The sequence below is a fragment of the Schistocerca gregaria genome, chromosome 2 (genome assembly GCF_023897955.1).
Source record: "Schistocerca gregaria isolate iqSchGreg1 chromosome 2, iqSchGreg1.2, whole genome shotgun sequence".
Taxonomy (NCBI): Eukaryota; Metazoa; Arthropoda; class Insecta; order Orthoptera; family Acrididae; genus Schistocerca; species Schistocerca gregaria.
Genome location: NC_064921.1, coordinates 770,841,081 through 770,864,731, shown reverse-complemented (window position 1 = coordinate 770,864,731; position 23,651 = coordinate 770,841,081). Strand labels below are relative to the sequence as shown.

General features: G+C 43.4%; 1 protein-coding gene across 3 annotated transcripts in view; it reads right to left on the bottom strand.

Annotated features, from left to right (window-relative positions):
• The window catches only part of LOC126335001 (exostosin-3-like), a 269,093-nt gene extending 247,343 nt beyond the window's left edge, over positions 1-21,750 (bottom strand). For 2 of the 3 annotated variants that reach the window (XR_007564797.1, XM_049997827.1), the window contains exon 1: positions 21,581-21,748. Coding sequence is in view for 2 of the 3 variants with exons in the window: in XM_049997827.1 (XP_049853784.1) it covers positions 21,581-21,745 (165 nt within the window). In the remaining variant the exon portion in view is untranslated. Of the gene's footprint in view, positions 1-21,580 lie in introns of all 3 variants that reach the window. The other variant, XM_049997825.1, reaches the window with a different exon arrangement.
• Positions 21,751-23,651: the final 1,901 nt, after the last annotated feature.

The window sequence follows — 23,651 nt, the reverse complement described above, 5'->3', positions numbered from 1 at the left end:
GACTGGATGATAGGACATCTGTCAAAAGGAGTGAGCTGTGGAGGGCAGAAACTGCAGAGAAAGACAGAGGCTGGAATACATCCAGCAAATAATTGAAGACATAGGTTGCAAGCGCTACTCTGAGATATAGAGGTTGGCATAGGAAAGGAATACGTGGTGGGTGGCATCAAACCACTAACAAGACTGCGGATTCAAAAATGAAAGATTATTTGTGTGTGCAGATGTGATGCCACCTTCCTCCAGCGACTTACAAAGGCCTTATTGCTTCCACGCCACGACGCGTTGCCGCTGTTATCTGTGCCAAAGGTGGACTACATCATGTAGGCGGTCATAATGTTCTGGCTGATCAGTGTACATAGGGAGAATGATCATTCTAATAAAGTAAGAAAAATCAGAGCTCTCTCGGAAAGATTTATGTGTTGTTTTTTTTTTTTTTTTCCTGCGCACTGTTAGAGAGTAGAATGGCAGAGCTGTTGTGTGAATATGGATCGATGAACCCTCTGCTAGATACTTCAGTACGAATTGCAAAGCAGTGGGATGTAGATGTAGAAACTCCCAATCCATAGGCAGCAAGTTGAAGTCACTCCTTATTATAGCGGCATGATCGGAAAACGTATTCATAATATTCTAGAATTTCTCTCTGAAGTGCAGCTCCTGACACAGTTGTTCTACAAAGGCATCCGATGTAACATTTTTGACCTATGTTTGATGCTTAACTTCACACTGATTTATTCATATTCGGGAACTATGACACCTCGCTAAATACTATAGATCGCTTTGCAACAACAAATACATCACCACCATTGGTGACTAAGCTCAACTTATGGATAAATATTGCAGTCTAGATTAAGGATTTCGTTGCTACGCATTTCTGGTTTCAACCAGCTTTCTACTTCACATGCTATTTGGACATTATAACATTCAATAAGCGATAATTTTTCTGAAATTTTACCATGGACTCTCCTGGAATTTTGTAATATAATTCTAGCTTTTTTTCAGTTTCTGATCTCGGGAACTAGCATTCTCAGAGAATAATGCTGCTGATGTGTCTTCGATAATTTATCTCTGGTCCCACGGTGTGTTTCTCTAGCGCCACGTGCACGACTCACATACTGCGTTACCCTAGTAGCCGCTTCCTGATCTATTAAGGGGAAACCTATAACTCACCGCCCGATAGCGAAGGCTGAGAAATGTGTTCGCTATGCCGTCGCATAGTCGCCTGCGCCTCTCTTTTGGCGCTCCCAGTCTGCTCCAGACCGGAGGATCGCCATCGACCTTGCTACAGACAGTGAGGTGAGTGCCTGAACCCCGCATTGCCACGCTGTCTCCTCCAGGTGCTACCGTCCGCCTGCACAAACTGAGTATGACTTCAGAGGCAAAGCGGCTGGCATGGCTCGTGCCTGCTCTCTCAGCCTCGAAGGCTCAAGTGCGGCTGGAGCCATATCCGATTGACGGCTAGCACCTCTGCGTGCCCTGCGCGTAAACCACAGAGCGCTAGTGAGGACTAAGAAGCGTTTCTCGCCGGGCTCACATCAGAACACGCCCGAATAATCCGCCATTGTCGTGACACTTCTAACTCCAATTCTCACAGGTGTATGCCTCGCGTGTCAGCAGAGAAACGAACAGGTCGTATCACACCAGAAAAAATTCGTCAGAGTTTCCAGAGAGAGCTCTCCAGTTCTCTTGCATTAACCAAGACACTTTGGACCTGACGACGAATTGGACGTTTCACGGCACAGGAAGTTATGTTTTCCACTCCTTGGCTGTGGACAGAATTCAGTTCAAGTCGTCAAATCTTGCTACCGGAGAAGATCAGCTAATGGAGTCAAATTCTCAGATATTTCGTAGACAAGAGATGAACGACACTGATTTACTGGCAGTTTATAGCTGCACGTGGTACGACAGATATTAGCTCACAGAAGACATGGAGACAGCGCCACAAATATGTGTAACATGTCGTGCATACTAAATACGGCATGCGTATTCAAAAACAGAGATATGTCAACAGGCAGAATAAGGAAAGCGATTGACAACGCTGTACAACACGTGTTTGTTGCAGTCATTAGAATCGTTACTTCTGCCATAACAGCAGGCTATCAAGATTTAAGTAAGAGTGAACATGGTGTTGTAGTCAGAGGTAGTGAAGAAGTGGAGATTTTCCCGTACGACTATTTCACGAGTGTACCGTGAATGTCAAATCCCCGCCATAGCTACGACCGGAAAAAGATCCTGCATGAACGGGACCAACGACGTCTGAAGAGAATCGTTCAACGTGACGGAAGTGCAACCCTTCCGCAAACTGCTGCAGATTTCAGTGCTGGGCCATCGGCAAGTGCCAGCGTACGAACAATTAAACGATATGGGCTTTCGAAGCCGAAGGCCCACTCATGTACCCTTGATGACTGTGCGACACAAAGCTTTATCCCTTGCCAGGGCCCTTAAACAACGACATTCGACTGTTGAAGACTGGAAACATGTTGCCTGGTCGGACGAGCCTAGTTTGTAATTGTATCGTGCGGATGGACGTGTACGGATATGGGGACAACCTCATGAATCCATGGACCTTGCATGACACCAAGGGGCTGTGTAAGCTGGTAGAGGTTCTGTAATGGTGTGGGACGTGTGCAGTTGGAGTGATATGGGACCTCTGATACGTTTAGATATGACTCTGAAAGGTGACGCGTACATAAGCATCCGGTCTGATTACCTGCATCCATTCATAATGTGTATTCCGACGGACAATGCCACACCCCACACATACAGAATTGCTACAGATTAGCTCCAAGAACGCTCTTCTGAGTTTAAATACTTTCGCTGGCCACCTAACTTTCCAGACATGAATATTATTGAGCATAACTGGGATGCCTTGCAACGTGCTGTTCAGAACAGGTCTCCACCCCTTCCCTACTCATACGAATGTATGGACAACCCTGAAGGAGTCATGGTGTAAAATCTCTCCAGCACTACTTTTTGAGATTAGTCGAGTTCATGCCATGTCGTACTGCGGCTCTTATACGTACTCGTGGGGAACCTAGACGACATTAGGCAAGTGTATCAGTTTATTTGCCTCTTCAGTGTAATTTAAATTACGTAAACGTAGCACGGACCAATGCCATGTGCAGGATAGTCGCTGTAAGCGAAACTAGGAACAGACTAAATATAGTCAATTTATGAGAGCCGTGCAGCAAGCAAGGAACCGATGACAGCAACGATCACCTTTAAAAATGTAATGAGGGCTGTAAAAAAAAAAAAAAAAGTTGCGTGAAGAGAATACCCCCCTCTCCCCTTTTCATGAAACATAGACCTTGCCTTTGGTGGGGAAGCATGTGTGCCTCAGCGATACAGATAGCCGTACCGTAGGTACAACCACAACGGAGAGGTATCTGTTGAGAGGCCAGACAAACGTGTGGTTCCTGAAGAAGGGCAGCAGCCTTTTCAGTAGTTGCAGGGGCAACAGTTTGGATGATTGGCTGACCTGGCCTTGTAACACTAACCAAAACGGCCTTGCTGTGCTGATAATGCGAACGGATGAAAGCAAGGGGAAACTACAGCCGTAATTTTTCCCGAGGGCATGCAGCTTTACTGTATGAGAGCTGCATCAAACCAGTCTCAGGACTGAGGACCACAACAACAACAAGTTTAATTTATTCTCAGCGCAGATGACACCTTGTAAATATGTATTTTCCTTGCAGCGATGAGATTAGTATTCATGTAAGGGAGCTACGGTTTACGTGTGGAGCCCTATACGACAAATTCCTCAGCATTACTCTTGTTCCAGATAACTCTTACGGAACAGCCGAGTCCTACTGGCTCGTGGCCTTGAGTTACAAGTGATAACGGAGTTTCAACTTGACGTGCAAACTTGGCCATGTAACTCACTAATCTGTGAAGGATTTTCGGGGACGTTTCCATGACGAACAGCCTTTCCGCGGATGTTCAAGAGGCTGCCGATGGGCTTCGGGTGTAACCACACAATTCGATTCGTTTTGTTATAACTAATAAGATAACAACTGAAATGCTGTTTCGAATTATCTCCCATAAAATTTTCAAAAGGGCACACTGGGAGCTCTTAAAAATGGTTCAAATGGCTCTGAGCACTACCGGACGTAACGTCTACGGTCATCAGTGCCCTAGAACCTTGAACTACTTAAACCTAACTAACCTAAGGACATCACGCACATCAATGCCCGAGGCAGGATTCGAACCTGCGACCGTAGCGGTCAGGCGGTTCCAGACTGTAGCGCCTACAACCGCTCTGCCACCTCGGCCGGCTTGGGAGCTCTTATTTTAAGAACACTTTCTGCCGAGATAATAAAAACTTGAAAGAAATTTCTAGGAATAGTCTGTAGAGCTCACGGTGAGTCTAACAGGCAATTAATGCAGCCGTTCCTAGCGTCAGGAAAGTCATTCCTCCAGAGGATACTTCTCAAACTCACTGAGCTGAGAAAAAGTTTCCGTAGAGCACGAAGATACTGGACGAGAAGACTTCATCCAGGCCACAGGCCAGTGCTACTTGCTTCCTTCCGAATGTTAAAAGATACTTTCAAAACCAAATTTTATAAACCGATAGTGACTGAATGGAACTAATTTGTTTGCGAGAAACTCAGAATTAGTAATTTCTGAGAACATGTCTCTCTGGAGTACAGCGGTTTATTTATTGTTTAAAATTGAATGTAAACAATCAGAACCGCAATACAGTTATTTATTTTTATTTTTCTATACATACAAAGTGACCGGTTTCGGTCTGTTTTAGTCCATCTTCAGACACACACCGTGATGGTGGATTGCTGGTGTGAACTGAGCAGACACTATCTACCATCACGGTGTGGGTCTGAAGATGGTGTAAAACAGACCGAAACCGATCATCTTATTTGTATTGAAAAGTAATAAAGAAAATTATGTTGTTGCGACTGTTTACATTCAATTTTCAACTCGAAATTAACCTAGGTGCCACGATATACAAACTTGTAACACAGAACGTACAATCACGGCTAGTTCTCTCAACGAAACTAAATAAAGGTAGGCTGAAGACTTTTTCACAACAGTTAGGTCACAACTGCGAGACGTCAGGCAAGAAGAAACCTCCAGTTATGACCAGGTGTTTAGTATACAATCTCGATGTTAATCCGGTTGATGATGAACCTCAGGACACCGAGGAATTATAGTATTTTGGTATAACCATTGCTCCCTCTTCAATGAGTGTCTTGGCAAAGGAAAATTTTAGAACACATAGAAATCAGAAAAAGTGATAATCCTTAAGAAAAAGAAGGAGGACAAAGCTCCTTTCTTCTTTTTTCATTTATTTTTATCGGACTGCTCTCTACTGATACCAGTAGTAAAACATATCTGTAGATGTTGACATTCCTCCTATCAAATTCCTTGTAGAAGGGTTTAACAAGGACATACTGGATCTCTCAGGAAAAATTCTCTGAGTAAGTTCAAAAATGGTTCAAATGGCTCTGAGTACTATGGGACTTAACATCTGTGGTCATCAGTCCCCTAGAACGTTTTTTTTTTTTTTTTTTTTTTTTTTTTGTCATCAGTCTACCGACTGGTTTGATGCGGCCTGCCAAGAATTTCTTTCCTGTGCTAACCTCTTTATCTCAGAGTAGCACTTGCAACCTACGTCCTCAATTATTTGCTTGACGTATTCCAATCTCTGTCTTCCTCTACAGTTTTTGCCCTCTACAGTTCCCTCTAGTACCATGGAAGTCATTCCCTCATGTCTTAGCAGATGTCCTACCATCTTGTCCCTTCTACGTATCAGTGTTTTCCACATATTCCTTTCCTCTCCGATTCTGCGTAGAACCCCCTCATTCCTTACCTTATCAGTCCACCTAATTTTCAACATTCGTCTATAGCACCACATCTCAAATGCTTCGATTCTTCTGTTCAGGTTTTCCCGGAGTCCATGTTTCACTACCATACAATGCTGTACTCCAGACGTACATTCTCAGAAATTTCTTCCTCAAATTAAGGCCGGTATTTGATATTAGTAGACTTCTCTTGGCCAGAAATGCCTTTTTTGCCATAGCGAGTCTGCTTTTGATGTCCTCCTTGCTCCGTCCGTCATTGGTTATTTTACTGCCTAGGTAGCAGAATTCCTTAACTTCATTGACTTCGTAACCATCAATCCTGATGTTAAGTTTCTCGCTGTTCTCATTTCAACTACTTCTCATTACCTTCGTCTTTCTCCGATTTACTCTCAAACCATACTGTGTACTCATTAGACCGTTCATCCCGTTCAGCAGATCATTTAATTCTTCTTCACTTTCACTCAGGATAGCAATGTCATCAGCGAATCGTATCACTGATATCCTTTCACCTTGTATTTTAATTCCACTCCTGAACCTTTCTTTTATTTCCATCATTGCTTCCTCGATGTACAGATTGAAGAGTAGGCGCGAAAGGCTACAGCCTTGTCTTACACCCTTCTTAATACGAGCACTTCGTTCTTGATCGTCCACTCTTATTATTCCCTCTTGGTTGTTGTACATATTGTATATGATCCGTCTCTCCCTATAGCTTACCGCTACTTTTTTCAGTATCTCGAGCAGCTTGCACCATTTTATATTGTCGAACGCTTTTTTCATTTCGACAAATCCTATGAACGTGTCTTGATTTTTCTTTAGCCTTGCTTCCGTTATTAGCCGTGACGTCAGAATTGCCTCTCCCGTGCCTTTACTTTTCCTAAAGCCAAACTGATCGTCACCTAGCGCATTCTCAATGTTCTTTTCCATTCTTCTGTATATTATACTTGTAAGCAGCTTCGATGCATGAGTTGTTAAGTTGATTGTGCGATAATTCTCGCACTTGTCAGCTCTTGCCGTCTTCGGAATTGTGTAGATGATGCTTTTCCGAAAGTCAGATGGTATGTCGCCAGACACATATATTCTACACACCAACGTGAATAGTCGTTTTGTAGGCACTTCCCCTAATGATTTTAGCAATTCTGATGGAGTGTTATCTATCCGTTCTGCCTTATTTGACCGTAAGTCCTCCAAAGCTCTTTTAAATTACGATTCTAATACTGAATCTCCTATCTCTTCTAAATCGACTCCTGTTTCTTCTTCCATCACATCAGACACATCTTCACCCTCATAGAGGCTTTCAATGTATTTTTTCCACCTATCTGCTCTCTCCTCTGCATTTAACAGTGGAATTCCCGTTGCACCCTTAAAGTTACCACCGCTGCTTTTAATGTCACCAAAGGTTGTTTTGACTTTACTGTATGCTGAGTCTGTCCTTCCGACACTCATATCTTTTTCGATGTCTTCACATTTTTCCTGCAGCCATTTAGTCTTAGCTTCCCTGCACTTCCTATTTATTTCATTCTCCGCGACTTGTATTTCTGTATTCCTGATATTCGCGGAAGATGTTTGTACTTCCTCCTTTCATCAATCAACTGAAGTATTTCTTCTGTTACCCATAGTTTCTTCGCAGCTACCTTCTTTGTACCTATATTTTCCTTCCCAACTTCTGTGATGGCCCTTTTTAGAGATGTCCATTCCTCTTCAACTGTACTGCCTACTGCGGTATTCCTTATTGCTGTATCTATAGCGTTAGAGAACTTCAAACGTATCTCGTCATTCCTTAGAACTTCCGTATCCCACTTCTTTGCGTATTGATTCTTCCTGACTAATGTTTTGAACTTCAGCCTACTCTTCATCACTACTAAATTGTGATCTGAGTCTATATCTGCTCCTGGGTATGCCTTACAATCCAGTAACTGATTTCGGAATCTCTGTCTGACCATGATGTAATCTAATTGAAATCTTCCCGTATCTCCCGGCCTTTTCCAAGTATACATCTTCCTCTTGTGATTCTTGAACAGGGTATTCGCCATTACTAGCTGAAACTTGTTACAGAACTTAATTAGTCTTTCTACTCTTTCCTTCCTTGCCCCAAGCCCGTATTCTCCAATAACCTTTTCTTCTACTCCTTCCCCACAACTGTATTCCAGTCGCCCATGACTATTAGATTTTCCTCCCCCTTTACATACTGCATTACCCTTTCAATATCCTCATACACTTTCTCTATCTGTTCATCTTCAGCTTGCGACATCGGCATGTATAGCTGAACTACCGTTGTCGGTGTTGGTCTGCTGTCGGTTCTGATTAGAACAACCCGGTCACTGAACTGTTCACAGTAACACACCCTCTGCCCTGCCTTCCTATTCATAACGAATCCTACACCTGTTATACCATTTTCTGCTGCTACTGATATTACCCGATACTCATCTGACCAGAAATCCTTGTCTTCCTTCCACTTCACTTCACTGACCCCCACTACATCTAGATTGAGTCTTTGCATTTCCCTTTTCAGATTTTCTAGTTTCCCTACCACGTTCAAGCTTCTGACATTCCACGCCCCGACTCGTAGAACATTATCCTTTCGTTGATTATTCAATCTTTTTCTCATGGTAACCTCCCCCTTGGCAGTCCCCTCCCGGAGATCCGAATGGGGCACTATTCCGGAATCTTTTGCCAATGGAGAGATAATCATGACACTTCTTCAACTACAGGCCACATGTCCTGTGGATACACCTTACGTGTCTTTAACGCAGTGGTTTCCATTGCCTTCTGCATCCTCATGTCATTGGTCATTGCTGATTCTTCCGCCCATAGGGGCAATTTGGCAATTTCCCACCCCTAGGACAAGAGAGTGCCCTGAACCTCTATCCGCTCCTCCGCTCCCTTTGACAAGGCCGTTGGTAGAATGAGGCTGACTTCTTATGCCGGAAGTCTTCGGCCGCCAATGCTGATTATTTATAAATATTTCGGGAGTGGCGGGGATAGAACCCGGGATCGAAGACGTTTTGATCATGAATCAAAGACACTACCCCTAGACCACGGGTCTAGAACTTGCAATTACTTAAAACAAACTAACCTAAGGAAATCACACACATCCATGCCCGGGTCAGGATTCGAACCTGCGACCGTAGCAGTCGCGCGGTTCCGGACTGAGCGCCTAGAACCGCTAGACCACCGCGGCCGGCCTCTGAGTAAGTGACGAATTACATATTTGAGAAAAGATAGCGCTTATATGGGAAAAAGTCCTTAGTACTGTGTTGGAAACGCCGTCAGATCCAGAAGAGGTTTTATTTTCGATTGACTATCTACTTTTCTTTATTTGACAATGCTAAATTGGTGAGATATCAATATAATTGAATATTTTTCAACATTTTGGATTGATATTTCTCTCGAAATATTTGTCTCTACGTCTGCAACGTGTGATTCATCGTTACCGGCCTCTCTACTTAAATCAGCAGTGGTGTTACGCTGTTGTGTGGCCAGCATCGTGACTCCCGTTTTACTGCATTCCGTATAGATTTAAGTCTCGTGTCTCCGCTAATGATTTCTAACGTAATGTGCACGTTGATTAATTTTTATATACTTTTATTAGTAATTTTCAAATCTAGTTTCTGTAACATGCAACTACTGCAACTTGTTCACTAGTTCTTGCCGACAGATAAATTTACCTTTGCGTTTCACAATATATTGAACTCCCCCTACTGATCGACGTTTTGTGTCCTTGTATGCCTCCATAGCCGAGTGGTTATTAATTTTTGTACTTTCCACTGAGAAGTATCTATATTGTAAGGAGCTATCTTACTTTTTGTCCTACCTTACAGTACATCTTGATCAAAGACAGGACTTGTTGCTTGGAATTGCTTTGAGCTATGTGAAAGGAAACGTTATCAGTCAGGGTCCCATCGTCTTTATCCACGTATGTTAAGCTTGCACCATTCCGACCGAGGCACCGACGCACTTTGGTTTGGCAACAGAGTGTAATTTTTTTCCTGCATTGAATGACGATGCTTGCATGTGGATTGAGGTCCTTTTTGTAAGCTAAGTCGTAAGTACAAAGAACCCCAACATGGGAAACTGACTGTTATTTGCTTCAACAACAGTGGGCAGTGGAAGAGAAGCTCTGCGAGAGGTATGGGGGAGGTATCGTTTGATGCCGTTCTTTCGTAACGAGCGCTTTTCGTACATCGCAGAACTGCACTGCGCTCGGTTTGAGTCACGTGTTAGTTCGCAGATAGTCAGTCGTCGGTCGCCCGCGTCGGCGAGAGTGAATCATCTTTGCCAGGAAAAGGTATTGTTGGTTTGTCTCATGAAGAGGCGAAAATTTTGACCGGATTCAGCCGATGAGAGCGCTGGGTGGCAGAGTTCGTTTCACTTCCATCATGCTCCGAACACAGGGTCACTCATCTCTCGTCCCATCCTTTGGCATGGCCAGCAAACAGCAGCAAACAGTAAATCAGACGTTTTGTCTTTTGTGTGGTATGGAAGGAATCAATCAGCAAACTTCGGTGCTGTGGAAGGTAACGAGCATTTCACGTGCATTCATGCGACTGTTACCTACTGTGCAGGACTTCGTGCGCAACGGCTAGGAGAGGTGGAAAAGCTGGACAGGAGCAGAAATTATTAGCGAGCAAGTTAATGAGCAACGAATGACTTGTATTTCTCCAAGTGGATGAAGAGTGCATTACAAATAAAGCAGAAAGAATAACATTCGAGCTATTACAGTGTCACTAGGAGGAAGCGTCCTGAACTAAATACGAACGACAGTGACGTAACGTAAACGCACCAAGTGGAGTAGGAGGAGCTTCTGCCGCGTGCCGTCCCATACTGCGGCAGCAGAGGGCGCTCTAATACAGAGCCACTAGGGGGTCTGTATACAGAGAGAGTGGCCATAGGTGAAGTTGCACGTGATTGGTTGATTAGCTTTGCCAGAAAAATGGCGCCAAACATCTCTCGCGCTTTGTATGTTCGCCGTGCTTTTGAGCTGAATTGAAGTTCAGAGCACTTTTGGAAACGATTAAAAGTAGTTGAATTATTGAGAGACTTGTTATGCGTTGTGCATACATGTTTGATTTAGTTGTATATCGTTGTTAGTACGTAATTAGCGTTTGCAATCTTAAATACGAGTTGAAATAATGAAGTGTTTTGTGATGAAGTCGGTAGGTCTACATGTTTGAAGAAAACACGATAGTAATTGTGCAGTATTGTTTTTGACATCTGTAGTTCGTTCTGCAGACGTTCGTAAACGATGCGAGGTTGTGCTGCATTTGGTTGTTCCAATAGAGGCGAAGGTGGATTTCGCATGTTAGCATTTCCACGCAATGAAGAAAGACAAAAACAGTGGCCAGTAGCAGTCAACAGGACTGACATAAAGCAAACAGGAGCCTTGTGGAAACCAACCAAGTAATCTTATCTATGCGAAGTAAGTCGTTTTTGCTTTTTACTAAATATAAAACAACTTGCAATATACATAGTTAAATTTGAAAACAGGCCTCTAAATTGGCTGTCTGAGTAGTATTATAACACATTATTCTTATAAACAAAGGCATTTAATGAAGGATTTCACCATATTGTCTTGTGCTTTTGATCCGGTGAGTGTGTACTCCACTACTGGCCATTCAAGAGTCCCGCCCGCAGTTTGGCAGAAAAATGGCCGCCGTATCGTCGGGTTGGCCACTCTCTCCCTATACACGCTCTCTAATCCGGACCACTGGCGGAATGGAACAGCGGGCGTGCATTATTGGGTCCACCAGATCCCACGCAACTGCAGACAGACCCTTCCAGTTCCGTTGGCATGTCGGCAGTGGGGTGCTGTCGATATGTGGTACCATAGGATCTTTGATTACATTAATGTTAAGTAACCGGCGCCTTTTTCGTGTCCTCTTTTACATGTGGACTTCACATGCACAAAAGTGGGCCTCAGTTCTTATTATCAGTAGCTTCAGAATGCATGGTGATATGAATCCGTCTTTACATTATTAACTGTAAATTCAATAGACTTGCAATCAATTTCTCTCACTCTCGACTTTGTTTTCAAGCGATGTGTCATTTTCCTCCTTTTGTAATTCTAAGTTAATTATCTTGTTGAGATGCGATGTTAGACATCCCGATTCGATTAATCTAGGTGTAATAACATCAGAGAAAAGGCGGTTATCGGGAGTGCGTCATGGAAGTGCGACGGGGCCGCTATTACAAATGAACTGACGGACGGGATCAACAGCAGTATACGTCTGTTTGTTGGTTACGCTGCCGTAAACCTGAAACTGTCGTTGTTGAATTCGTTTGGCACCATACAAGGTGAGTTATTGTCAGACAGTTATCCTAATTGGTGTGATCGAAGGCAGCTTGTTCTAAACGTAAAAACATGTAACTTAATGCTTTTACGTAGGGAAAGCAGTTCTGTAACGTTTTAACACAGCTTCAGCAGAGCACTGCATGACACAGTCACATCGATTAAACATCGAGGCATAACGTTACTGAGCGATATAAAATGGATCTAGCACGTTTGTTTCGCGATAGGGTATGTGAACTCCCGACTTTGTTTTATTAGGAGACTTTTGGGAAAGTGTATCTCTTCTACAAGGTAGGCAGCATAAAGACGGCTAGTGGGACCCATACTCGACTGTTTGGGATCTTCACCCTGATGGATTAAAGGAAGGCATAGAAGCAGTTCAGAGACTAGACTGGTTACCGGCAAGTTCGACCTACACGCAAGTTTTATAGAGATGCAACTGGAAATCAAATGAAAATCCTGCAGCAAATGCGACGTTCTTTTCGCAAAGCACTATTCCAGAATATCCTTTCTTTCAGGAGTGCTAGTTCTGCAAGGTTAGCAGAAGAGCTTCTGTAAAGTTTGAATGGTAGGAGACGAGGTACTGGCAGAAGTGTGGAGAATGGATAGATAAGGTGTCACATTGTCTAGTGTGCAATCGTTCTTTGCAAAAAGATTTAATTGTTTGATAGTAGTCAGTGTGATTTAGGAAAAGTAATTACTGATTGGAGAGAAAAGTTTTGGCCGAATTTTCGTAAACAGACGTGAAGGGGAAACTGGACGTATAGGGTATAAGATCTTCTGAACAAAAGTTGATAATAAAAAATATATATATGTATATATATTATAATTTTCATGAGGCTTTATGTTTCAACGATTTAGTCTTCATTTCAAGAAGGGCTTTTTAACCCTCTAAGTGGATTTTAATTTTCTAATTGCGTTATAGTTCGTTATTTTTTTTTACAGTTTTGTGATTCTTATGCAACGTAGAACCTCGTCTGGATTCTATTGCACATTAAATTTCATTACTGCTGCTAGCAGAAGCGCACAATTGACGAGAAGAGCGTTAATTTAAGCACGTGCTACAGCCAACCAAGGCGATCTATCATGAGTTCAAAGTGGGCCAGCATAGGAGGAAGGGAGCCCTGACAAAATGGAATGAAACAAGAGCAACAAGCTTTTTGGACACTGCGGAAATTTCGGCGACGAGATTTGCTGTCTCCGGTTCCTCGAGACTGAACGCTTCTCTCCCCGATTCAGCACGGTTTTAGATAGCATCGCTCGTGCGAAGCTCAGACTGCCGTTTTCTCGCGTGATACCCTGCGAACTATGTATGAAGTGCAACAGGCAGATCCCATATTCTTAGATTTCCGAAAAGCATTTGCCACGGTGCTCCATTGCAGGCTGTTAATGAAATACGAGTACACGGAGTGGGTTCTCAGATACGTGACTGACTGAAAGACTTCTTACGCAACAGAACCCAGTATTCTGTCCTCGACGGCGAGTGTTCACAAGAGACGAGGATACCACCAGCAGTGCCTCAGTGAAGTGTGAAAGTACCGCCGTTATCTTTTGAGTAGATAAATCATTTGGCGGACAGGATGGGCAGCAATCTCCGGTTGTGTGCTGACGATACTGTTGTATACTGGATGGTGTCGGAGATGGGTGACTGTAGGAGGATACAAGAAGACTTAGACAAAATTTCTAGTACTTTTGATGAATGGCAGTTACCTCAAAGTGTCGAAAACGGTATGTTATTGGAGAGAAGTAGGAAAAACTATTCCGTAATGTTCGAGTACAGTATTAGTAATATGTTGTTTGACACAGTCACGTCGATTAAATATCTAGACGTAACTTTGAAAAGTGATATGTAATGGAACGAGCGTGTGGGCAATGTCGTGGAGAAGGCTAATGGTCGACTTTGCTCTATTGGGAGCTCATCTACAACTGAGAATACGTGTAGGTAACACTTGCAACCAGTTCTTGAGTCTTGCTTGAATAGTTGGGATCCCTACCAGATCTGGTGAAGGGAACAAATTGAAGAAATTCAAAGGTAGGTTGCCATTTTTGTGACCAGAAAGATCGATCAACACGTAACTATTGGGGAGTTGCTTTTGGAATTCCTGGAGGGAAGACTATTCAGAAAAGTCAGAGGACCGCAATCTGAAGCGGACTGCAGAAAGATACTAATACCACCACCGTACATTTCGCGTAAGCAGCGCGAAGGTAAGATAAAGGAGGTATCATGCGGTTGAATATAGATAATCATTTTTCTCTCATTAGTAGTGGTACAGGCTACCCTCCGCCACGCTCCGTAGTTTGACCGACGGAGAATGTATGCAGATATAGGTGTAGAGCTCCGGGGGATGATGTCTGTCAAAATATTTTTCTCAAACAAAGTAACCTTTTTCTGCGTAATAATTATCGTGTTGATATTTTTTTATTTTTTTCATCAGTCTACTGACTGGTTTTATGCGGCCCGCCACGAATTCCTTTCCTGTGCTAACCTCTTCATCTCAGACTAGCACTTGCAACCTACGTCCTCAATTATTTGCTTGACGTATTGCAATCTCTGTCTTCCTCTACAGTTTTTGCCCTCTACAGCTCCCTCTGGTACCATGGAAGTCATTCCCTCACGTCTTAGCAGATGTCCTATCATCCTGTCCCCTCCCCTTATCAGTGTTTTCCACATATTCCTTTCCTCTCGGATTCTGCGTAGAACCTCCTCATTCCTTACCTTATCAGTCCACCTAATTTTCAACATTCGTCTATAGCACCACATCTCAAATGCTTCGATTCTCTTCTGTTCCGGTTTTCCCACAGTCCATGTTTCACTACCATACAATGCCGTACTCCAGACGTACATCCTCAGAAATTTCTTCCTCAAATTAAGGCCGGTATTTTAATTCCACTCCTGACCCTTTCTTTTATTTCCATCATTGCTTCCTCGATGTACAGATTGAAGAATAGGGGCGAAAGGCTACAGCCTTGTCTTACACCCTTCTTAATACGAGCACTTCGTTCTTGATCGTCCACTCTTATTATTCCCACTTGGTTGTTCTACATATTGTATATGATCCGTCTCTCCCTATAGCTTCCCCCTACTTTTTTTAGAATCTTGAACAGCTTGCACCATTTTATATTGTCGAACGCTTTTTCCAGGTCGACAAATCCTATGAACGTGTCTTGATTTTTCTTTAGCCTTGCTTCCATTATTAGCCGTAACGTCAGAATTGCCTCTTTCGTGCCTTTACTTTACTTGAATGTACAACTCGTTCCATATTGAATGAATGGTGAATATTAATCATCTTCGTATTTGCGTTCCATTGCCCGTTCATTGCCCTATCATTACACATCTACAGGGCACCATTCCATAATACTAGCCTAATCTGGATTTTTTTTCTTTGGCGTTTCGCTTTCACTCTGAGGGAATTCGCCATGTAAATAACATAGGCAACGGTTTGCTGCAAAAGTATAATACACACAGATATGCCTTCCTCTCACTTAGGTCCGGATCGAGGGTTCCATTGGTTGAGAGACGGGAGGGGGGACGGCAGGGAGGGGAGGATATCACAAATTATTTTCTCTCTCTCTCTCCATGTATCTGTCTCTGTCTCCTTCCCCTGAAATAAATATCACTTTCCGTCAGAACCCCTCCCCCACGCACTCATTTAACATGCCAAAGACGTTTGCGATTTTAGTAATAATAACTTTAGATATACCGGTACATAATGTTTTAATTTAATATAATAAATTATTCATTTGAAACAAATAGTTCAGTTTACTAATATCATATGCTTTCATCAGCGCTTAGTATATAACGTTATCATGACGCCCAATAAATAGCAGTTGAGAAGAATACACCAAGTCAAAAACACACTTCTGAAAATTTAATCAGTCTATGTGTCATGTGATTAGTGTACCAACTAAAACTGCAAGAAAGTCTGAGAACTCTGATAACGTCGCATTTTACATGATACAAAATCGACGTGAGAACTGAGCATTTTAAGTGTTAGTCTAGACACTGTGACTATGCCTACTTGTGGGTGGCACTGAGGGGAGACTGGGTAGATAATGGAGGGGGCGTGTTTTCTTCGATTCGCGCCTGCGACGTCGCTGTGGAGGGGCGAGGCTTAGCTTTAGTCCGTAACTGAGAAACATGGAGTTGTCGCCACTGGCTGACTAACACTTTTTTTTTCATTGGTCCAGATTTATCATGAAACCAAAATTTTACAAATGACACTGAGCAGGTCAAAGAAAAGTCGCAATAACACATTGTATTAGCGAGTATTAAGGAAATTAAAATTAAGTATCTATTCTTAGAATTTAATATTTGCGTGACTTTTTTGTTACATATTCTGAAATTCTTTTACGGCATAGAAAGAGTGCTCTATTAGAAACTCAGTTAGTTTAATTTTAAATATTGGATATGTAGCATTTTTCATTTCCCATGATATCTTATAAGGTAATATTACACTGGTGATAATTATACTCTTCTGGTAGTCTGTTGTTCTGTGACATTTTTGGTGTATATTTCATTTCCTTGGTACAATAGTTTGGCACGTTTGCGATCAGTTGTAGTTTGCCTGTTTGAAAGAGGCAGTAACTAGTAAACAAGATAGTTTGATAAATGAATAAGGTGTTCGGAATGTTCAAAACACCGAACTTAGTAAAATAAGGCTTAGTGGACCCCCTGTTTTTAAAGCCACAGATTATTCTTAGAGCTCTTTTTTGGGTTGTAAAAATCTTTAAGCTATGAGTAGAGGATCCCCAGAAAATGATCCCATATCGAAGCATGAGTGGAACTGCACACTGCAGCACTGTTGCTCTGCTTGTCGTAGACTTTACTATTCTTCGACCACAGCTTGCGGATGAGAGTTCCCTTGGCAAGTTACTTATGTTATGTGTCCGACTTAAAGTTCTGCTGAACACACAGACCCAGGAACGTTGCATAAACTTTCTACAGAATCATTTTTTAATCGTGATTGAGTTAACATTTGATTAGATGGAAGGAATAAAGGAAAAGTCTCTTATGTATTCAATATTTACATTGACAACTGTCTTTTCTTCTTTAATTGGTTGTGTATCACTCTCCATGTTTAATACCTCTTGATGCAGCCTTGTCTAGTACTAATTTTATCTTATTTTATTAGTGTTGTTTATTAATGGAAACTGTTATGTAGGCATGCTATTCCTATTTTGTGCTAAAGGTTTTCCTGTCAACTCCATTGTTATTTATGTACTGTTCAGTTTTTACTGTTTCATTGCAAAGATGTTACTCACTGTATGTTTCTACTTCAATCTAGATGTGTTACTTCTCTTTCAATGTTGTCTACTAACATTTAACTTCTTTGTTGATAGTACTCAGTAAACGTCTGAAGACGGCCTTGTAAGCCGAAACCCGGTTAGCAATAAAAGTAATATTGTAGAACAAAAGCAAACTGGTGCTTTTCATTTATTATTATAATGTTTTTCTACCAAGAACCGACGGAAGATTCTGTTAATATGAAAATTGACACACTCAGCTTTTTCAGTACTGATAATGCGCTTGTTTTTAGTGTCACGGGTTCTTCGAAACGATGGAGCTACGATGATTTTGGCAGAGCAGAAGGGACATGCGTCGATTAAGCTACAAAGCGTAAAACCAAATGCGCAACTACGTACAACTTCTTCTCTTTTCTTTCTGAGTGACGAACACATGTGCTCAATTTTATCCAACTCCCACCAGCACTGGTGGAGCCCCTCTGAGTGTGCGGAATTGGGCACGATTTTTATTTTTTATCCCAGAAACACGAATCGAAGCGCGCAAATTGTACTAACGTTTCCATTTGGTTTCATCAGAAACTGCACGCACTGATAACGTTGCTCGACTAACACTTTTAGGAGCGATAAAGCGCGGTGTCCGGGAAATGGCCTTGGAGTGATGGAGTCTTTTCCTGTTGTTGTCTTATTAACGCCGTAGCGTGTACTGAATTTAGTAAATATCACCTGTAATACAAGTATACCTGTTGAACTGCTAGTACTGTTTATCTAGAGCAACAGAGTGCAAGCCTTGTTTGCGAGTTAAGACGCTGTTAAGAATTTTGATTGTGTATTTTTGTATATCTTTATATATCGTTTATAAGTGTTACGTTCATTTATTCATTGACTCACCTATCATGTTCGGCATATCCGTTTATGAAGGGGACTGTCCGAGCAGTTCAACGAGTGAGCTAGTACACTAAAAGGCAGAGGGAGGAACTGAACGCTGCGTCCCTAACGTATACTGAGAACCGAGAGCTCTTCTAGTCACACTGGCGGTCCTGCGAATTACTTCTAGCTTACTTTAACTATAAGTGTTACAAGGAAAACTAAACTTAGAAAAAGCACGCTACTCTTTACTCTGTGGTGCCCTGCTTCTTTTCTTATGTAATGATTAAGACAGACCATTTATATAACTCTTTGCAGAATGACGTCGGCTGCCTATGTACTGGCAAAGCCAAGCTCTCTCCAACACGTGTATTAGGCATACGACGAACCTCCACCACTGACTATCTATTCTCCTGTCATTTATGATAGATCATACACCACACACATACATAATAAGCACTAAAATACTCGTAGAACATTTGTGTATTCTATAATACCGCCATTCTGAATGTAATTTGCAATTTATACCTCTACGATTACGCACTATACACATAGTTCGCAAACCTGTGTGGTTTGCACGGCAGAGTGTACTTGGCATTGCATCTCATGTTAGCGTTTCTTTCCGTTCCAGTGACTGGAACAACGACTGCTTACGTTGCCTCTTTGCGTGCTGTAAATTAGCCCGACTCTGTCTTCCTGTAGGTAGCAATACGTATGGCGCTCTGGAAGCCTCATTTAACAGCGGCTCTTGAAATGTGGCGAGTCGGCTTTTGCAGAATGGTTGGAGTCTGTCTCGAAGTGTCCGCCGGTTGCAGTTTCTCACCGAATCTACCATGTTCTCCGGTTTGTGAAACAGTGACCACTCGTGAGATCATTCTCTGTATGAGTCCACTATGCCTGTCTTACCAGATAAGCGTGGTACACAGCTGGACACTGCTCCAGAGCGAAAAGTGCGAGGATGCGTTTTCGCATCCTACCAGTGAAGCCAGATCTGACACGCGTTACCTACAACACGGCGTTCCTGTGACCGTGCTTCTTCAGATCCCGACAAACTGTTACATGTAGGATTGTGTATGAGTTGGAGAATCGTAATTGTCTATCACCGATTTGAACGTCACGGGACACTACGGTGTTTTTTTTCGATTTGTGAAAAATGTAGCGTATCTGGGCTTTTAAAGCAATTTGTCAATCTTACATCCACATCATACTCCGACATCCACATAACGGTTTGTGGTAGGGGGTACTTCAGCTGACACAAAGTGATAAGTGATTTCCCCCCCCCCCCCCCCAATGATCTCTTCTATTCCGGCTATTCCACTCGCGAAACGCGTGGGGGGGGGGGGGGGGGGGGAGGGATGGTTATTGGTAGGCCTCTGTATCAGCTCCAACTCCTCCGTGGTTGTTTCGCGAGATGTGAGTGGGAAGTAGTAATATGATACGATATGGCAGTGCCTGTGTTGTTAAGAAGTACGAAGCAATGTTCCTTCTGATATTGAAACAGTTCCTTGCGATACTCCGGAAATAACAGTTACATTTTTCAATTTTGTTCCGTTAAAAGCAAAGTATCGAAAGCAGTCGCAAATCTCGTCGGATACTCGCTAACGTGTTAGTTTCTTCACTAAACGGCAGTGCGGGACGGCGCCAGATGCCTTCCTGAAGTCAAGCCGGCCGCGGTGGCCGAGCGGTTATAGGCGCTTCAGTCCGGAACCGCGCGACTGCTACGGTCACAGGTTCGAATCCTGCCTCGGGCATGGATGTGTGTGATCTCCTTAGGTTAGTTAGGTTTAAGTACTTCTAAGTTCTAGGGGACTGATGACTTCAGATGTAAAGTCCCATAGTGCTCAGAGCCTTCCTGTAGTCAACCTGAGAAGCGTCGTCTACAGTGCTGTGGATCTCATGGAGGAACAAAGCGAGCTGAGTTTTGCAAGACCTCTGCCTGCGAAATGCATGTTGGTTCTTTGGTTTCGATAAAGGAGGTTTTCGCTCTCCAAGAACGTCGTAATGCATGAGCGTAAAACGTGTTGCATGATTTCACAACAGACTGAAGTCAACATAAAGGCCTGTAATTGTGTACATCTGTTCTACGATCCTTCTCAAAAACGAGAATTATCTGCGCTTTTTTCCAGTCGTTAGGCAACTTTCGGCGCTCCATCGATCTACTATAAACTGCTTCTATAAGGGGAGCAAGTTCTTCCGCATAATCTTTGTGCAACAGAATGATACAGGTGCCTCGTACGGTCCCGATGCTTAATCACTAAGAAGCGATTGTAGTTGCTGTTGTATTCCGCGGTCCGTTATCTCAGTAGTTGCCATTTCGGCGTCTTTACGACGACTAAAAGGAGGAGCCGTGTTACGACCTTTCGTAGTGCCGTGATTTCGTAAGAGGGAATTCAGTACTTGGCCTTCGCTGTCTGTTACGTTCTGTTTCGGTGCCAGTATGTTCACTGAGTGAATGAGTAGAGGATTTCTAACCGCTTACTAATTCTAAAAATGACCGAAAGCTGTTCCGGGTTTTTCTCAGAGTTGTTGGCAAAATTTCACTTAAAAACTTGTTGAACACCTTCTGATTGTTCACCTTTCGCTCATCTTTGCGAGAACTGAATCAACATTTCTGCAACTTTTTGATCAGACATTTTATCAGTATAGCTAACTGCATTATCTGCTAGACACCTGAGGTTAACACCGTTATTGTATGGAAGGTCGTTAATATGCGACAGGAACCCGATGGCCACGACACACTTTGTTAGATCACACTTAAAGTCACACCTGTCAATGACTCAAACCCAACAAAACGTGTTGCTTCCTCCATAACAACAAATATTGAATCCAGTCACAAATTTCACTTGATACGCTCGTAGTTTTGTCAACAAATGTCAGTTTGGTGCCGAGTGAAATTCTTTTGGTATGTCAAGAAATACTAGTTGAGTTGCATTTTTGGTAAGGGATGTACGTTAAAACTGCAGCAGACAAGTTCTTCTCGAGAGTATCTGCAGCTGTATTGATATTTGAAATCATTCACATTTATTCTTCAGTCTCAGATGCACACTTTTAATTACGTGGTATGTTTCGGTCAGTCTCGATCATCTTCAGATCGGAGTAGTAGCGTCAGCAACTCGTCTCGTCTATTTAGAACGTCTTATCAGAATAATAACACTACTTAAATCTGAAGATGATAGAGAGTGATCGAAACACGCCACATACTTGAGAATATGAATCGAAGACGGAAGAATAAATGAGAGTTATTATTTAGAAGTATGTTAAATACGGAGATAACGTAGACCATGGGATAGGGCCCGTGTCTGTCTGTCTGTCCTCACAACCGAGATTTGGACCTTTGCACTACCACGTTAGAGAGTCGGCACTGTCCTACCTGCAAGACAGGGTCGCTCCACGTAGAGCCGAAACCGTAGTAGACACACAGCAGCAGCAGCAGCGCGCCGGCGGCGAGCACCCAACGGCACGGCAGCCGGAGGCGGCGCTGTGCCTGGGGGCGGTGGTGGGGGCGGAGGTCGCGTTGCGGCCCGCCGGGCTCCATGGCGGCGACTGCGCGGCCAGCTCGCCCTGCCTCTGTATCACCTGCCGCCCCTTATCGCCATCTGCTGCTCCTTATCACCTGCTGCCCGCTTATCATCCGCTTCGGGTACACCTGCGGCATCGCTGCGGGACCACAGCTGTACTCAGGCTGTGACGCGTCATACAGGACGGAAGGCGCACGGCGTTTGTCCCTGACCGCGTCCAGCCGCAGACAGCTTCGCAGAGCGGCACCCTCGTGCACTCCTGCAATACTGCGTGACCGAGAAAGCCACAATATTATTGCGCAAAAATTTACGCACTGCAAGTGTCAGTTTGTACTCTGCTTCGTAGGGCACATGGGGGCGATCGCTGATACAGAACTCGCAATGAAACTGCAATTTTGACGTGATGCAAAAATAAAAGTAAGAGGAAGTGGCGACGAGCTGCACACAATCATATACCGGGTGATCAAAAAGTCAGCATAAATTTGAAAATTGAATAAATCACGGAATAATGTAGATAGAGAGGTACAAATTGACAGACATTGTTTGGAATAACATGGGGTTTTATTAGAACCAAAAAAATACAAAAGTTCAAAAACGTCCGACAGCAATAATTAGCATAACAAAGTAAGACAAAGCAAAGATGATGTTCATTACTGGAAATGCTCAATATGTTCACCATCATTCCTCAACAATAGCTGTAGTCGAGAAATAATGTTGTAAACAGCACTGTAAAGCATCTCCGGAGTAATGGTGAGGCATTGGCGTCGGATGTTGTCTTTCAGCATCCCTAGAGATGTCGGTCGATCACGATACACTTGCGACTTCAGGTAACCCCAAAGCCAATAATCACACAGACTGAGGTCTGAGGACCTGCGAGGCCAAGCACGACGAAAATGGCGGCTGAGTACACGATCATCACCAAACGAGGCGCGCAAGAGATCTTGCACGCGTCTAGCAATATTGGGTGGAGCGCCATCCCGCATAAACATCGTACGTTCCAGCAGGAGCTTATCAGATAGGCTGGGGATGATGCGATTCTGTAACATATCGGCGTACCTCTCACCCGTCACGGAACAGTTACAAAACCAGAATCACGCATTTCCTCGAAGAAAAAAGGCCCGATAACGGTAGATGTGGTAAATCCAACACATACCGTGACTTTCTCGTCGTGCAATGAAGTTTCCACGACAGTTCTAGGATTTTCGGTAGCCCAAATTCTGCAGTTGTGGGCGTTGACAGACCCTCGGAGCGTGAAATGAGCTTCGTCGGTCCACAACACGTTACTCAGCCAATCGTCATCTTCCGCCATCTGTTGAAACGCCCACACCGCAAATGCCCTCCGCTTCACTAAATCACCAGGTAACAGTACATGATGCCGATGGAGCTTGTACGGATAGCATCGGAGGGTACGCCTAAACGCCAACCTAACAGAAGAATGCCGGTTCGAAATTCGACAGCACGTTCGCTGACTTCCCCGTGCACAGACGAGCCCGCTACAGTCTCCATTTCTTCCTGAACTGTCTCAGCAGCATTATGCATTGTGCTCGGTCGGGAACTACGGGGTCTAGCGTCTAAACAACCCATGGCTTCAAACTTCGAAATCATTCACGCCACAGCTGCATTTGTCAACGGACCTTTACCCGTTCGAATGCCCCTCCTATGGCGATAGGATCGTAATGCTGAACTAGCAGATTCCGCATTCTGATAATACAGCTTCACTAAAAGCACCTTTTCAGGTAATGTCAACATGCTGCGACTGCTGGCGCATCTGATTATCTCTCTCATTACAGCTCCTTTTATACACGATTGTCATGCGCAGTCACTGACGTTTTGCTATCCAGCGCCATCTGTCGGACATTTTGTGAGCTTTTTTGTTCTAATAAATCTCCATGTCATTCCAACCTTGTGTGTCAATTTTCACCT